Consider the following 17,807-nt stretch of genomic DNA (forward strand, 5'->3'; position numbering starts at 1 on the left):
TAGTCTATTGATACACATTTAACCAATTTGCCATGTAACCGATCGACAATTTTCATGTTAATTCGTAATTTGGTACTACGACTGCCCATGTACTCATTTCTCCTGTTGATAGCAAGCAAGCACTTTATTGTCATTGTGTAACACAACAAAATTACTTTTTGTGACAGCCCCAAGGTGCATTTAAAGAAAAGTCAAATAATTCCAAATATGTCGTATACAGTGTTAAGTGATCAAGTAACCAGAGCAAATTATTATTGCTCAAAGTACAGCAGCATAAATTGATATTGCACCTGTTAATGAATAGTACATTACATATTCTATATTGTAATACATTAGGATATTGCACATTACCAATATAGCTTATTGGGCATGTTCAATTAAAAATGATCTCTGACTGAGGAGAATCAGAGTTCAATAACCCTTCGTGATAAAATTCTTCAAAAAGATTTGGACGTAATACGTCTTCTTTTATTGGGAACTTAAAGTGAGGAAAACGTAAAAATGTATAAGAGCCGAGAGTGCAGGAACTGTGTCTGACAAATGCATTCACATGAATGAGAGGTGAGAGGACTGTGGGCGCGGGTCATTAACCTGATATGGTTGAGAGGAGCGGGACTTGAAAAGATCTCTTGGCAATAGTCTCGTCTCATCTTAAGATCTTTTTTTATAATAGAGAGATAAAATATCTATTACATAGGACTGTCCATCAAGATAATTTACAAAGCGCAGAAGAATATAAAATGAAAATAACAAGATGATAAAGCAACACAAGATAATTCAGATACACAATGAAAATCCGAAAAATAAAAAATGAAACAATAACATACAGGAGTGGATTGACAATGAGATTTTAACTAATAGACCAACACAGCTGAGTCAGCAAATTAGGTAAATTAAAGGTAGTAATTTAATAAACAAAGGTGACCTAAAATGTGAAAGAAAAGTAGTTCATTTGGTGTGACTTGAATGGTAACATATTAAGAGAGATTGACCACAAGAGGTTAACGATGAGAAGAAATGCAACTGAGAAGGCAAATTTCATGTTTTCCTGTGTAAACATGACTAAATAAAGAAACCTAACCTAACCTAACCTAAATCTGAAGAGGATCAGGGTCATGCCATCTACTATATGCATAACAGCTTTGTGTAACACAAATTTAGTATTCTCTTCGTCTATAACAGTAGCAAAGTACTTATACATACTTGATTTGACTCAATATTCAACAATTAAAAAAAAAAAAAAAAAGTGAAATCGACTCCTAGCCTGGCAGAATATTTTTTGATCTTTTTTTAAAGATAAAGAAGAGATACTTGAACATTTTGAATATAATAAAGACAATCATTTTTAATACTTTTTTTTGTGAACCTGCTATATATGCATTCATCTCCAGACTTTGGGACATATTGGTAAGACTTTAGCTGGTTGATTTTTATGAAGACTAAACATTTTTGTCTTCAGATCAGCACTACTGAGAACGAACAGCTCAGACATTTGCTAAGACAGGCCAGAGCACTGAGGGGTCCATATTACTGCAACACTGCACAATCCTTCCCTCCAGCTGCATCTCTAACATGGCTAAAATTATTTTTGTAATATTCAAATCATTTGCTGCCTTTTCCACTACAGCACCACCAGAAAATGTGTCTTTCTGCTGGATGATAAATTTATTGTTCTCAAGAATGCTTCAGTCACTCCTTGAGATTTTCGGTGGAAAACACTGCTGAACTCTGGCTTAGTCACATTTATTAGCTTGCAGTGGGCTACTAATCTATGAAGTAAACTTTCTTTGTGCAATATTTTTGAAAAGTTAGAATAACTTGAGTCTGTAGGTGGAAGTAGTTGGCCGCATCAGTTTTGACACTGATTCATCTATCATCTAATCTGTCTCATAAATTCCATTACAATATCAGGAGGAGCTGGAAGATATCTAGGCAGCATCAGACATATAACAGGGCACACTCTGAGCAGTAATAAATAGTGTATATGTCACACTTACTTATTTTGCCACATTTACACTGTGAAGACCAGGGGCGCACCTGCCGCCCCAACCTGACACAAACAGGCAATGACACCAGTTCAGTCCAACACAAAGCCTTTTATTCAGGGAAAGGCACCCAACCTGGATCAGTCTCCAAGGAATGATGCCAACAGTCACAAACACAGTAAACTGTCCCTTTCCTCCAGAGCCTTGCAACCTTCTTCTTCTTTCTCCACAGGTAAGTTTCACAAGTGTTGCCCTCCGACTCTAGCTTGCCGCTGTGAGCCACACTTGGGAGCACAGCCGGTGGTTTGTTAGGGAGGTCTGGAATAAATTGCTCCCAGACATGGATGAAGCCCAAGATAGGGCTCTACAGCTCCCCCTGGAGGCATCCAGGGAACCCAACAGGGCTGTGCTGGCAAACAGTAATTCCCATATAGCCATGTGGGGAATCCGAGGTGACGATGCAACCTGGGGGGCTGCCAAGTAAGAGTTTTGGGGAGACAGCACCCTTCTGAATTCCTGTCCCCCTGTCCTTTCATTTCGTAGGCATCCCGGCCTGGTAATAGTGCCGGCCACCGTCCATCACAGCATATAAATGTAACTTGCATTTATATACCAATATAAAAACATTTCTCTTATACCTGAAACAGCACAGGCTATATTCTCTATAATACAAAGCCCTTTTCACGTAAAAACATGCGGACAGGAAAAACTGACACAATAGTCAGAAGACAGTTTTATTTTCTCTTGGAGAAGCAGAGGCCAAAACTGGCATTTAGAAGCAAACACAACTGGACTAATTTTTGTAAAAACTAAATGAATAAAATGATACAAATAGCAATCAACACACCTTGTGACTACCATCATGGGGGTTTAATATATGAGTGCTGCCTTGTTGGAATTCATCCAGCCTCTGAACATTTTCTCCTAACCAAGTCAGCTAAACAGAGCTAAGCAGGAAGGAACTTAGGAACGGGCAAGAACCTTTTCTTACTGTTAGTTCAGAGACTCCATGTGTGATGATGCACTGCCTTCCTGTTACATAAACTCCATTTTTTTCAAGAAGATAAGTCAGCACTAAAACTCAAACTAAGTGTTATTCTGCCCTGTAGTATTTGGAGCTAGAAGTGTTGTAGTGTAGTGTTGCCTGGAAGGTGCTACCCATGCAAATACAAATACACGCTCAGCTATAATCACTCATGGTGGTACAAACTGGAGCCGCCAATTAACTTAATGTGTAGCGGGGCCACATAGTTAGTGTTGTTAAATGTCAGTTCTGAGTGCGTCTCGTTTCATTGTCCCGTTTGCTGTTTGTATGTGTATCAGTTAATTATGGGGACGGATGATGGAAGAAGACCACAGCCGCAAACCTGGAAAACACCTGTTCACGTTTAATCAATTACTGCCGTCACAGGACTATTTAAGCCAGTGGTTCCCAAAGTGGGGGTCGCGACCCTCTGGGGGGTCGTGAGACATTGGGGGGGGGGGGGGGGGGTCGCGAGATGATTTCCAAGAAATCAAATACTTTTTAAAAACTTTTTAGAAATTAATTAATTTAATTTTTTAGAAATAACATTTTATCCATAACTAACAAAAGATAAAAACTAGTAGTTAATAGTTACATTTAAAAAAAACATGCAAATTAAAAAGCCATCAGACTGTCTTGGAGCGAGTGCGTCGGTGTGTGTACAGACGGTGCTGGAGCGATGCTGGGGAAAAAGAAAGGTCTTAAAGCAAGAGTCTTACAAGTGGTGCCTCACGTAAAATTCACGCATTGTATTATACACAGAGAAGCTCTTGCGAGCAAAACACTTGACCCAGAACTTAAAGGTGTTCTTGAGACTTCGATAAAAATGGTCAACAATATAAAAGCGCATCCACTCAATATCAGACTGTTTGCCACACTCTGTAACGAACTGTGATCGGAGCATGAGTGCTTGCTTTTCCATACAGAAGTCAGGTGGCTTTCGCGAGGGAATGTGCTCTGCCGCTTGTTTGAGCTGCGGGACGAAGTGCGCTTATTTCTGATGGAGCATGGGTCCCAGCTCGCTGATCACCTCACTGATCCTGACTGGTTAACAAGGCTAGCGTATTTGGCTTGCATATTTGAAAAACTGAATGGACTTAATGTCATTTCAAGGTGAGAACACACACATAATTTCGCTAAATGATAAAATCCACGCATTCAAGAGAAAACTTGAGCGCTGGACTGAGTGAGTTGAAATAGGAAGGATTGATATGTTTTCTGAGCTGGATGAAAAAAGTTATATGGTTGTTAGAGCGTTATGTTCTTTTTTGTTGTCTTGCTCTTGTTTGGATAAGATATTTTGTTGAAATTAAACAAACGAGTAAATTACTATTAAAAAAAATTATATGGTTGTTAGACCATTGTGTTCTTTCGTGTTGTCATTCTCATGTTTGGATAGGCCTATTGGCGCATGTGCACCATTGCGTGCAACATTTGTATCTTTTAACCACTTCCGAGGATAGTGGGGGTCACGAGTCACTGGCACGGTTATTTTGGGGGTCACGAGTCACTGGCACGGTTATTTTGGGGGTCGTGAGCTGAAAAGTTTGGGAACCCCTGATTTAAGCCAGCAGGAGGAGAGGAGGAAGGAGAGAAGAGAAGGAGATTTTTCACATTCATGACCACGAGCCATCTGTACCTGTTATATTCCACATCGCGCATTTCCATCCAGTTTGTTTTTCTATCCGCTGGACTTGCTTCAAGAACCTCATCACAAGAGACCCCGGGGTCGGAATTAATCATCCACCACGCACCGAGGATTCACGGTGAGGCTAATCCATTTTGTCCGGGGAAAAGCAAACAACTCATTTTTCGCTAGTTCAGTCAACCGCATTCAGGACAGTTTTTTATAACCGGACTCAAGTTCACATTCATTTCCGTATCTCATTCAATTTTTGTTATTCATGTTGTGTGTTTATATGTTACAGGGGCAAGGGAGGGTATTTGTTGTATTTATATTTGGTGGTGTCTTGTTGTTGCTGGGGTGGAGGGATATTTATATTTATATCTGTTTTCTATTTTTTGCATGTCTTGTTGTTTCATTTAATACATTTAATCACTTTAATTTTACATCCTGCTTTTGTGTACTTATATTTACACTGTCGATTGTGGGGAAAAGTTTAATTGGTTAGAAGTACGGCTTGATAGTTAGATTCAGTCTCAGTAAATTATCCAGGCCACAGGTCTTGGAGGCGTAGCTGCCGGTTGGGTAAAGGGGTCGGCCATTACAAATGAATAAGAATTTGCATTAGTTGGGGGGACAGTTTACACGGAAGAAAAACTTTGCAGATACAGGGAGAAGGAGCAAACTTCACAAAGCTAGTGACTCTGCCAGAATTCATATTAATTCAAATATACTTTCAGTTTTACAAGTCACAAGTTACAGACCCCTGTAGTAAACAGAGAAAATATATGTTACACTGCACTTTTTCTCAGAGTTTACATTTTTAGTGTAGCTACTGAAATATAAGGTGTCATCAGGCACGGGTAAGACGCGTGTCAAAAGAATTCTCAGAGTCCAAGAGTTTGTTTTAAAGGTATTTAGTGAAAGTTAAAAGCGAATACCGTAATCCCTCCTCCATCGCGGGGGTTGCGTTCCAGAGCCACCCACGAAATAAGAAAATCCGCCAAGTAGAAATCATATGTTTATATGGTTATTTTTATATTGTCATGCTTGGGTCACAGATTTGCGCAGAAACACAGGAGGTTGTAGAGAGACAGGAGCTTTATTCAAACACTGCAAACAAACATTTGTCTCTTTTTCAAAAGTTTAAACTGTGCTCCATGACAAGACAGAGATGACAGTTCCGTCTCACAATTAAAAGAATGCAAACATATCTTCCTCTTCAAAGGAGTGCGCGTCAGGAGCAGAGACTGTCATAAAGACAGAGAAAGCAAACAAATCAATAGGGCTGTTTGGCTTTTAAGTATGCGAAGCACCGCGGCACAAAGCTGTTGAAGGCGGCAGCTCACACCCCCTCCGTCAGGAGCACAGAAAGAGAGAGAGAGGCAGAGAAAAACAAGCAAGCAAAAATCAATACGTGCCCTTCGAGCTTTTAAGTATGCGAAGCACCGTGCAGCATGTCGCTTCAGGAAGCAGCTGCACAGAAGGTAGCAACGTGAAGATAATCTTTCAGCATTTTTAGACGAGCGTCCTTATCATCTAGATGTGCGAACAGCCCCCCTGCTCAATCCCCCTACGTCAGGATCAGAGAAAATCAGCGCAAGAGTGAGAGAAAAGTAAGTTGGGTAGCTTCTCAGCCATCTGCCAATAGCGTCCCTTGTATGAAATCAACTGGGCAAACCAACTGAGGAAGCATGTACCAGAAATTAAAAGACCCATTGTCCGCAGAAATCCGCGAACCAGCAAAAAATCTGCGATATATATTTAAATATGCTTACATATAAAATCCGCGATGGAGTGAAGCCGCGAAAGGCGAAGCGCGATATAGCGAGGGATTACTGTAATCCAAACAAGAATAAAAGAAAAAATAGTTACACACGTAGAATAAAAGGCAAAAAAAGGAAAAAATGTATCTTCTATAAAATTAGCTTTTCTTGAAAGACTTTAGTTATTTCTACACTTAAAGGTTCTTAATTTCTTCTTCTGTACGCTTTACGTACGGCACAACACATAAATTAAGTGCTGTTTTCTTACATATTTACTTCTCACACTCAAAAGGCTCGTAAGCCGGTTGGCACATAGGCAAGTGCCCAGGCACGCTCACGTGCAGTCACGGTTAAAAACCGTATGCCTCTACACCTTATACAAGGCAAGGCTGTCACTAACTAACTGAAGAATAATGTTTACTCCAAACTGTTAGAAATGGCAAGAACATACCAATACGATTCTATTTACGGGGTTTATAGGAACCTCCCATAATTTAAGCATTGTCATCTAAGAAATATTCATGAATCTTATAGAACAAGGAAAATGGCTCTTACAATAATGATGAATTAAAATTAGAATTTAACTGGATTTCTAATTGATTTTTGGCAATACAGCTTGTTTTGCCTAAAATGATGAGTGGCATGTAAAAAAAACAAAAAAAACCAAACATTTTTATGAACATGCATTTAATAAATTTAGAGGCTTAGGTAAGTATACTTTATTAGTTACACTTAGAGTACTTTAAGTTGATGGACAATGGAACAGCAGACAGGCTAGTTGTTTCATTAAGGACCAGAACTGCAGTAGATGAAGACAGGCCATAGAAGGTGTATGGAGTTTGAGTGTACATCACAGCTTTGTACATTAAATATTTTACCTCTATTGTTAATTGTAGTTTTGGAATGTTTACAGCCAGAGGAACCTGTTGCATGCTGGCTTACACAGCTTGCTCTTCAAATGCACAGCAATCGATGTTGAGGGATTAGAAACAAGCCCGAAAACAAATGGCAGAGGTGTGGCCGTAAATCAGAATTTTTATTTTTCCAGTTAGGAGTGTGGTTACTTCAGAGAGGTAAAAATGAAAAGAAAACTCTAAATAATAGGTCTGCATTGTCTGTTCAGGATTAAAGTAACCCCGACAAAAGCAGCTGTGAAGCTGAAGGAGTTAACGGGCCTTGGAGCATATTTATCTACATTCCCCGTTTATGCGACAGAAATCAATAGCCATTTGAAGTTCACAATATGAAAACTGTGTTTTTAATAACTGTAGATTTTACAAGCACATTATTCTTTCCATTAGGATTAAAATCTCACTGAACAGCAATTTGTGAAAGAATTCTACGAGGGCCCGGCGCCCACAACTGTGACCTCTCAAGTAAAGTTTGGCAGAAACAAACCTTTCTAAGGTCTAGGAACAACATATGCTTTAAATTAGACTTCCTGAAAATTAGCCCCTGTATTGGTAAAATGGAGGGGGGTGGGAGCAATGCTGCTACTCACACAGTGTTGTCTGCAGGACAGGAGAGGCCCAGGCGTCCTGTGCTCTGAAGAAGGCCAATCACTGCCGAGTACTCAGTAAAAGCCTCTACACAGAATGATGTCTACCTTGCAGCTGGATTCTTTCACTCCAAACATTTTCTTAATTAAAATTACACAAACGCTGCTGCAAAAAAGCCATAATATGAAAAAAAAAAAAAAAACAGAATTAAAATAAAGTATAGCTAATATAGGAGCATGATTTCTTCCTCTATTTCTGCTGTTTTATAACTTGACTTAAATTTGCCCACCACAGAAACAAATCTGTCTCCCTATCACAAAAAATTAAAAAAAGAACAAATGTGTTCTAAAACTATTTATGCTAACAAATAAATTAATAAGGTTTTCTTGTTCCCTTTCCCGATAAACTTGAGGGAAGTGGTAACTAATGAATCCTGACAGGGTCAATTGAATAATTAGAAGAAAACTTGACCAAAGTGTGCAGGGGGAGGAATCTGGACAAAATGCTCAAAAAAGACGAATACAAAGAGTCAACCCTTCCTAAAGCAAGTCAATGAGGCCTGTTGATTCAAAAATGTTTGAGAGGTGTTGTAGCTTGCTTATAAAGGCAACGACTGTTTATTTATTTATTTATATACTAGGGGGCTCGGCCCCCTGCTTGTTTCGCTCGCCCACCCCCGGGTTTGGTTTACCGGATATACAATTTAAAGAGATTGTTATTTTCATGGGAATTGTTACATGTGTATTATTTTCACTTTTACTTTAAAACTTTAGTAAAAACAAAACTTGTCCTTTATTTCCGGCCCCATGTGTGGTTAAATCTTTTTCTCTCAGGACGTATAACGCTGCTCGCGTTGTGAAGTGGGGAGCTGCTGAACGCACGCTAAGGAGAAGTGTTCGGATCATCTGTTGGCTTGCTGCTGCTGGCGGGATGCGTGTTCTGCTTGTTGCTTGTCGTTGTTTTAAGAGCTGAGAGCACATTATACTTTCATTTTTATCACTCTTCAATTTAATATTGTCTTTTTTTTTTTTATCAGTATGCTGCTGCTGGAGTATGTGAATTTCCACTTGGGGATTAATAAAATAAAATAAAATAAAATCGGTGCGGCGTCCGCAGTGATGCGGGCTCTGCATCGGTCTGTCATGGTGAAAAAGGAGCTGAGCCGTAAGCCAAAGCTCTCAATTTACCAGTTGACCTATGTTCCTACCCTCACCTATGGTCATGAGCTATGGGTAGTGACCGAAAGAACGAGATCGTGAATACAAGCGGCTGAAATGAGTTTCCTCCGCAGGGTGTCTGGGCTCTCCCTTAAAGATAGGGTGAGAAGCTCAGTCATCCGGGAGTAGCTCAGAGTAGAGCCGCTGCTCCTCCGCATCGAGAGGAGTCAGATGAGGTGGCTCGGGCATCTGATCAGGATGCCTCCTGGACGCCTCCCTGGTGAGGTGTTCTGGGCACGTCCAACCGGGAGGAGGCCCCGGGGAAGACCCAGGACACGCTGGAGGGACTATGTCTCTCAGCTGGCCTGGGAACGCCTTGGGATTCTCCTGGAAGAGCTAGAAGAAGTGGCTGGAGAGAGGGAAGTCTGGGCATCTCTGCTCAAGCTGCGACCCGACCTCGGATAAGCGGAAGAGGATGGATGGATGGATGGATGGATGAATAAAATATCTATCTATAAGTGTGTCTGCCAAAAGCGTTCCAACAACTGTTAGGTTAGATGACTGTGAACTTGTTTTAAATGTTGTCTCACTGCCTTGTCTCGCAGGACGTCAAATTGCAATCTCTTGGCACCAAGTCTCATGTTTAAGGTCCCCATGAGACGCTCCGTGGCCAACTTCTTTCATCTCGCGGGTCTTTTAAGTGTCTTCCGAGAAGATCACGTCTCGTCTCGTCTCCCTGGTCTCCCTTCCACCAAATTTTTTTTTTTTATAATAGAGAGATATCATTATTATTATTTTTTTAATCCTACTGGCTTTTTCTGATATACATTGTTACATGACTGGGAGCATATTACATTTAATCGTGCATGGACACACTATTAAATGCTTTGAAAAACGTAACCCTCAACATGATAGTGCTATATACGGTAATTAAGTGGCGGAGGGGTGGCTCTGAGGTTAGGGATCTGCACTGGCAATCGGAAGGTTGCCGGTTCGAATCCCGTAAATGCCAAAAGGGATTCTGCTCTGTTGGGCCCTTCAGCAAGGCCCTTAACCTGCAATTGCTGAGCGCTTTGAGTAGTGAGAAAAGTGCTATATAAATGCAAACAATTATTAAACAATTATTAACTAATTAACTGAATGCTCTACATGTCTAATTTACTATCCCTGTAATGTGATATTAAAAACAAAATTAAAAAAATACTGACTTCAGGGGCAATCAGAAGTGTCTCTGTGATACATTTACAGTAAAACAGGAGACCATATTGTTACACCTGGGTGTGTTCCCAGCCTCACAGGGACTAATATTGAGGGAACAATGGGAATAGATTTTGAGGTAACATCTGGAACTTCCTGCCTGCTGTTTTCCGCTATAGAAGACAGGAACTTAACCCTAAAGGCTACCTCTAAACCTGCATCTGACCTATCAGTAACCGTATCCCTTCTAGGCTGCAGGAAATGAATCCTGAGAGGCACAGCAAGATGACATCTTGCTCAACCATCAACTGACAAAGGCACACTGGTGTGACCAACACACAAGCATTCCCATGTTATTGTTTTTACAGCCTAACAAGATCATTAGTATTTGACAGGGAGGTCTGCTATGGATTCCAAATTATTTTGGACATCTGTGATGCCTTTTGGTTTACACAAGTGCTAAATTTGCAAATAAAACAAAGTCTGGTGTGGCAGGTGGGAAATGGCACACCGAGAATGGCAATGCAACTGGATTTCATTTCACTCTATTATTCTACTTCATGGAACACTAATATTACTGTAAAAATTATCATATTTGTCCCCTGGAAGTCATTTATGTTTAACTGTTTGTAACAGTGATACAGTACAATAATTTTTCAAGCAATTTACAGTATTTTTTTTTTATTAATTTCAGATTATTATTTGCTACAGTTGCTAAAAATACTCATGTAGCAAATTGTATTTAGAATCCTCAAACAATGGAGATCCTGGCATGCATTGCTTTTCTATAATTCAGTTATGTTTTTTTCTCTTACGCCAGCTAAAAATCCTGAAATTTTATAATTAAATAAAACATTATCACCACTTCCAACTGTATTTGCGTTTTGTCAGATCTTACCTTACATGATTCATCTTTTATTAATCTGTGGAGACTCATATGCAACTCTCTGACAGTTAAAAAAGCACTTAGCAAAAAAACTGCTTTGTCACATTAAATCATTTCTAGATAGGGGAAGCGTACTGCCGTTAGTGTTGTTACTTTATATCTACGCAAATTACAAATAGGGAAAAGTTTCAGTACATCAGCAAAGAATAAAAGAAATTAAAAGCTTTAAGGAAAAAAAACAAAAAAACTTTATTCAGTCCTTTGATTGTGACTTAGCTAACTACACAAGTCCTGGTGCTTGACTCTTAGTTAATATTAACACATTGGCACTTCTTGCCTTCATAGTAGCTTTTCAAATCTGTGTGTTTCTATCAGGCTTCACTTTTGTGTTATAATAGGAAACACAGTAGTTAACTTAAAATGCTCAGTAAAAAGAAAACAAAAACACAAAAAAACTTGCTTATATGGCTAGGGGTTCAGCAGATACTAGGTGAACTGCACTAAACCGTTACTCAGCAGCTCAGCACAATATGAAAGAAGGAATAAAAATCGTTTTTACCCATTTAATGCAGTTTTCCTTGAATAGCTCTTAATGTTAATCTTCAACATGCTGCATGCACCTCTTCCTGAACAAAGAGATGACTAAAATGCCATTGTGTAGGAGAAATCACAACCAGCCACGGGAGCTATGCTGTTGTTGAGTAGTAAAGCTCAAATAACAGAGTACTACAGGCTAAGTTAAATCAAAACACATATCCTGTTAAGGACACAGAGCTGCACTTCTGGTTAAAAGTGTTCTTTAACGGGTGAAATGGAGTACATAGTGCTCTCTACTTTGAAAAAACAAAAACTGCCATTGCAGGTTGTATCATTGCTATTATGTCATAGATTAGGTTTACCTTTAAGACGGATAAGAAATAAAACCTGCACATCTTGACTGAACTCTGTTATTTTTAGTTGCTTTACATTTTTAGTGTTAATGTTTAGTGTTAGTTAATTAATGGGGTGGCGCAGTGGGCAGCACTGCTGCCTCACAGTTAGGAGACCCAGGCTCACTTCCCAGGTCCTCCCTGCGTGGAGTCTGCATAATAATAATAATAATAATAATAATAATAATTCATTACATTTATATAGCGCTTTTCTCAGTACTCAAAGCGCTATCCACACAGGGAGGAACCGGGAAGCGAACCCACAATCTTCCACAGTCTCCTTACTGCAAAGCAGCAGCACTACCACTGCGCCACCTGTGAGGCATGTTCTCCCCGTGTCTGCGTGGGTTTCCTCCCACAGTCCAGACATGCAGGTTAGGTGGATTGGCGATCCTAAATTGTCCCTAGTGTGTGCTTGGTGTGTGGGTGTGTGTGTGCCCTGTGGTGGGTTGGCACCCTGTCCAGGGTTTGTTTCCTGCCTTGTGCCCTGTGTTGGCTGGGATTGGCTCCAGCAGACCCCCGTGACCCTGTAGTTAGGATATAGCGGGTTGGATAATGGATGGATAATAATTTGTCACAAATACTAATCTTTCAATTCAGTTTAAGTGTAAAATGTTCATAACAATCTGTTCTGTAGTATCTAAGTTTTTTGAAAAGTTAAAACTCAATTTATTACTATAATCATGTTTCTGGGGCAGTGATATTCAGGTAGTTATTGTTTTACAAATTAAAATACAGTTTTTAGCTTGACTTTAGTTATTGTTAAATAGATAATAATCATATAAACTTACAATACATCTGTGTGTTAAATTCTTCAAAATAAATATTTATTAGGTTGTTTTATCAATACCAAAGTGTGCATAACTTTTTTTTTTTTTTGGTATAAGTGCACAGGCTCAGGCTCAGAGTTCCAGGCTCAGAGTGCTGTACATATTTGTAAGCCTAGTGTAGCTAAAATTACCATTAAGATTCTCGTAAAGTTAGAAACCATTTGTCATTTACTTTTAGACTTTTCACTTTTCTGAACTATACTGCGTTTTTAATAACCTTCACACCTTCCACAGCTGCCTTCTCTCATTTCAAAGTCGCTTCAGGCTTTCTAATATAGCTTATATTTCTTTGAATTAACAAAGAGATAAATGTCAAAAACAGAAACAAATGATGGCTAGCATATGACTACAGTATATTCACATTTACGACGAGTACATTACACAGTTAGCAAAATACATGTAAGGTGCAAGTTAGTCAATTTTAAAGGCAAATCTATTAAAGAAATATTTCATATTTATATACACCGTGACAAAAAAAATGAAAGATTTAAATTTAAATTTTTTGGGCTAAATTTGAACAATTAAAGAATCAAATGACCTGTAACTACATTAATTTGAATTACTTCCTTTACTTATGGTTGGTTTAATTTAAGATGGTATAATTTAGAAAAGAAAAGCAGAAACTAGCAAAGCCCATCACATACAGTACCAGTTTTGCTCTTATGGCCAACATCCTTAGCTCATAAACTGAAGAGGCCAAGTTCAAAACTCAAAACAGAAATTTGGTTTTGTTTAAAAAAATAAGTACCTATCACAAACAAATAGATATCTTGGTAATTAAGGCATAAAATGTAGTCAATGTTTTTTGAGATTAGCTGGTGTGACTGTTGTGTCTGAAAACCTGAAATTTAAAAGTGCAAAGCTCATCCTTGATTGAACGTTAAAATTAGCAAAAAATTTCTTTCAAAATTCTTTATCCATCCATCCATTATCCAACCCGCTATATCCTAACTACAAGGTCATGGGGGTTCTTTATACATATGCCAAATATTGTGGAATTTAGACCAGTGGTTTGGCTGTTAGTATCAACTTTAATAACTTTGAACATTAAAAGCTCAAGGCTTAATACTCGGAATTCAAACAAAACCAAATCAGGTCTTCAAATGAAAAAGTACAACACAAAACATGCATTGACCCAAAGTCAACATTTTCATTAAAATAATGCTTCCTCCATATGATGTATGAAATATGGAGAAAAAACAAAAACATATTCAATATCAGTTAATTACACGTGTATTCATCAAAAAAAATTGTTTTACAAATAAATCAATACAACAACGCAAACAACACGCGCAAAATCATTTAAGCAGATGTGACCAACATCTGTGTCCAAAGTAAAAGCTAAATATTTTCTGGGCTGACTTGTGACAAGATATTTGTGATATGGTTATAAATTGTTACCATTAAGTATATTTTTGACATCAAAAATTGTTCTATTCAACACCAACCAATCTCTGCTCCTTAGGGACAAGCTGACAGAGATGGGAGTAGATTCATACCTGGTGGCATGGATCGTGGATTCTCTTACAAACAGACCTCAGTATGTGCGTCTCTGGAACTGCAGGTCTGACATTGTGGTCAGCAACACAGGAGCGCTGCAGGGGACTGTACTTTCTCCGGTCCTGTTCAGCCTATATACATCGGACTTCCAATACAACTCGGAGTCCTGCCACATGCAAAAGTTTGCTGATGACACTGCTATCGTGGGCTGCATCAGGAGTGGGCAGGAGGAGGAGTATAGGGACCTAATCTATGACTTTGTTAAATGGTGCGACTCAAACCACCTACAACTGAACATCAGCAAAACCAAGGAGCTGGTGGTGGATTTTAGGAGGCCCAGACCCCTCATGGACCCTGTGATCATCAGAGGTGACTGTGTGCAGAGGGTGCAGACCTATAAATACCTGAGAAACTGGACTGGACTGCCAATACTGATGCTCTGTGCAAGAGAGGACAGAGCTGACTACACTTCCTTAGAAGGCTGGCATCCTTCAACATCTGCAATAAGATGCTGCAGATGTTCTATCAGACGGTTGTGGCGAGCGCCCTCTTCTACGCGGTGGTGTGCTGGGGAGGCAGCATAAAGAAGGACGCCTCACACCTGGACAAATTGGTGAGGAAGGCAGGCTCTATTGTTGGCATGGAGCTGAACAGTTTGACATCTGTGGCAGAGCGACGGGCGCTCAGCAGGCTCCTATCAATTATGGAGAATCCACTGCATCCACTAAACAGGATCATCTCCAGACAGAGGAGCAGCTTCAGCGACAGACTGCTGTCACCGTCCTGCTCCACTGACAGATTGAGGAGATCGTTCCTCCCCCACACTATGCGACTCTTCAGTTCCACCGGCGGGGGTAAACGTTAACATTATATAAAGTTATTGTCAGTCTGTATACCTGCATTGTTATCACTCTTTAATTTAATATTGTTTTTTATCAATATGTTGCTGCTAGAGTATGTGAATTTCCCCTTGGGATTAATAAAGTTATCTATCTATCTATCTATCTATCTATCTATCTATCTATCTATCTATCTATCTATCTATCTATCTATCTATCTATCTATCTATCTATCTATCTATATTTTTGACATCAAAAATTGTTCTTTGAAAATGTGGTCATAAAATTTGCCATAATTAATGTGGAAGCAAACCCTGACATATCAGCCAATATAAGGGTGACATTTGTATACTGAAGTGGTAATCAGCTCAGTCTCAACTATAGTGCAATACTTGTAGAGAGTATATTACAAGATAAAAAATAAGTCCTAAGAAGAAGCTTTAGATAGTAACAGCAACATTTTCAGGGAAAAATTAAATTTGTATAAGAAGCAGTACATATTAGTAATTAACTGCAATGACAGTACAGTAAGAGGAAGTAACAAAGTTAGAGATATTACAAGAGGGTTAGCAGCAACTGGCTCACCCTTGACATTTTTGATATTCTGATGAATAGAGGTTCCCCAGGCATCTAATTACCATCAACTTAAAATCCCACCCAAGTCAATCTTACCTGGTAGGTACCAATTCCAATGTGCTTTGGGTCAATTTTCACCAGCTCAGCTAAAGGGTCTTGAACTCGTCGTGCAATTGATACTGCAAACAGAATTAGAAAATGAAAGTGAAATACATTTCATATGCCTGTGTCTATTAAAAACTTGGTAGAGTGCTTCATCAATAATTAATGAATCTATATGCTGCCACTCCTTGAATAACCTGTTTTACCCGATACAAATTTCTTTTAATGGACTATATTTTAGCAATTTATAATTGTGTTAATACATTGTCACCTGGATCCCTCTTAAGAAATTGTTCGAGAAGTCAGGATGACTTTGGTGCATAGTAAAAAGCAGAGAAGAGGATAACAGAAGATCTTTAAACAGAAGTACAGTTTGTGTAAGACTGTTGAACATCAGAAAACTACCTCAGATGAAAGTATTCTAAACAGTCAGATATTAGACAGGCAGTGATTACAGGAGTTGAGCTTTTTAAGCAGAGACAGGCTGCATGCTCTATTTGCCAGCTACACCACAAATCCACGTGATTAGCAATTTAACAGACACTTGGAAAACCTCAATAGATTAAAAAAAAAACAATCTGATCAGTGCACCAAATCTGTTTAAAGGTATAATGCTTGTGTTTGAACAGTTTCAAAACAGTTTTCCTATAATAAATATGAACAAATTCAGAAACCACAGTTTTGCGATGCCTAATCATGAAATATACAGTTACTACTTGCACAGTAAAAAATGTTACGCTAACCTTGTTGTCCACTGGGGCACTCTTTTCATTTTAGTATTCTTGTGATTTTGATTCAGTTTTTAACCATATCAGTCAGTAAACAATAAGTCCGGGCATTTAAAAAAGCACAAACAGCTGTTAGGACATGATATGGATTACCCAGGGTTTTATAAGGCATAAAAGCTTTAAAAGTGAGAAAGATCTTTTTTTCTGCTGCTACAATAAATGAGCAAAACTGTGCATTCTCATGTGCATTACATACATACTGTTTTAGTATGCATGTATATTACCTCATACTGAATTAACCACTATTCATAAAAAATGTCTCTTTAATACCACCTTTCCAAAAATAGCTATCAAAATTGTATATATGAAAAGGGCAAGTTAGGATATCAAAATATTTACTTTTGGGAGGATGTGTTGTTCATTTTGTTCTAGTAAAAAGGATCTGATATTCTCATATCTATCAGTCATATATAAAGAAGAGAATATATTACAAAAGCTTTTAAAGATATTAACAGGATTTAGGTCTTAGAACTCTAAAAGAACTATTTTATAGAATCAAAAACAAAGACACAGATAACGTTATTCAGTAAATTGTGACACTAAACACACTCGGATCACAAGTAAGTTGTGTGTAGTTTCACTAATTTCCACCCTCTTAAATGAGAGATGAGACTTTTCATGCTCTCCCTGTTAATAACTGAGATCAGAGATTTTTATCAAGGATCAAAAAAATTAAGCAAGACATATGTTATCATGATAAAATGGCGCAATGGTAGCGCTGCTGCCTCGCAGTACGGAGACCTGGGTTCGCTTCCCGGGTCCTCCCTGCATGGAGTTTGCATGTTCTCCCCGTGTCTGCGTGGGTTTCCTCCGGGCGCTCCGGTTTCCTCCCACAGTCCAAAGACATGCAGGTTAGGTGGATTGGTGATCCTAAATTGTCCCTAGCGTGTGTGGGTGTGTGTGTGCCCTGCGGTGGGTTGGCGCTCTGCCCGGGATTTGTTCCTGCCTTGCGCCCTGTGTTGGCTGGAATTGGCTCCAGCAGACCCCCGTGACCCTGTAGTTAGCATATAGCGGGATGGATAATGGATGGATGGATGGATGGTTCTAGTCCTTGGCAAAACTACATTGGATAAGTAGGTTGGAAAATGTACAGATGGATAGGACT

At 39.0% G+C, this 17,807-nt stretch overlaps 1 protein-coding gene across 2 annotated transcripts in view; it reads right to left on the minus strand.

Moving 5' to 3' along the window:
* Window positions 1–17,807, minus strand: part of srbd1 (S1 RNA binding domain 1) — a 427,205-nt gene that overhangs the window by 131,282 nt on the left and 278,116 nt on the right. For both annotated transcript variants that reach the window (XM_051919628.1, XM_028820290.2), the window contains exon 16: window positions 15,909–15,991. In XM_051919628.1, coding sequence (XP_051775588.1) covers window positions 15,909–15,991 — 83 coding nt within the window. The remainder of the gene's footprint in view (window positions 1–15,908; window positions 15,992–17,807) is intronic.

Source organism: Erpetoichthys calabaricus, chromosome 15 (genome assembly GCF_900747795.2).
Source record: "Erpetoichthys calabaricus chromosome 15, fErpCal1.3, whole genome shotgun sequence".
Classification (NCBI taxonomy): domain Eukaryota; kingdom Metazoa; phylum Chordata; class Cladistia; order Polypteriformes; family Polypteridae; genus Erpetoichthys; species Erpetoichthys calabaricus.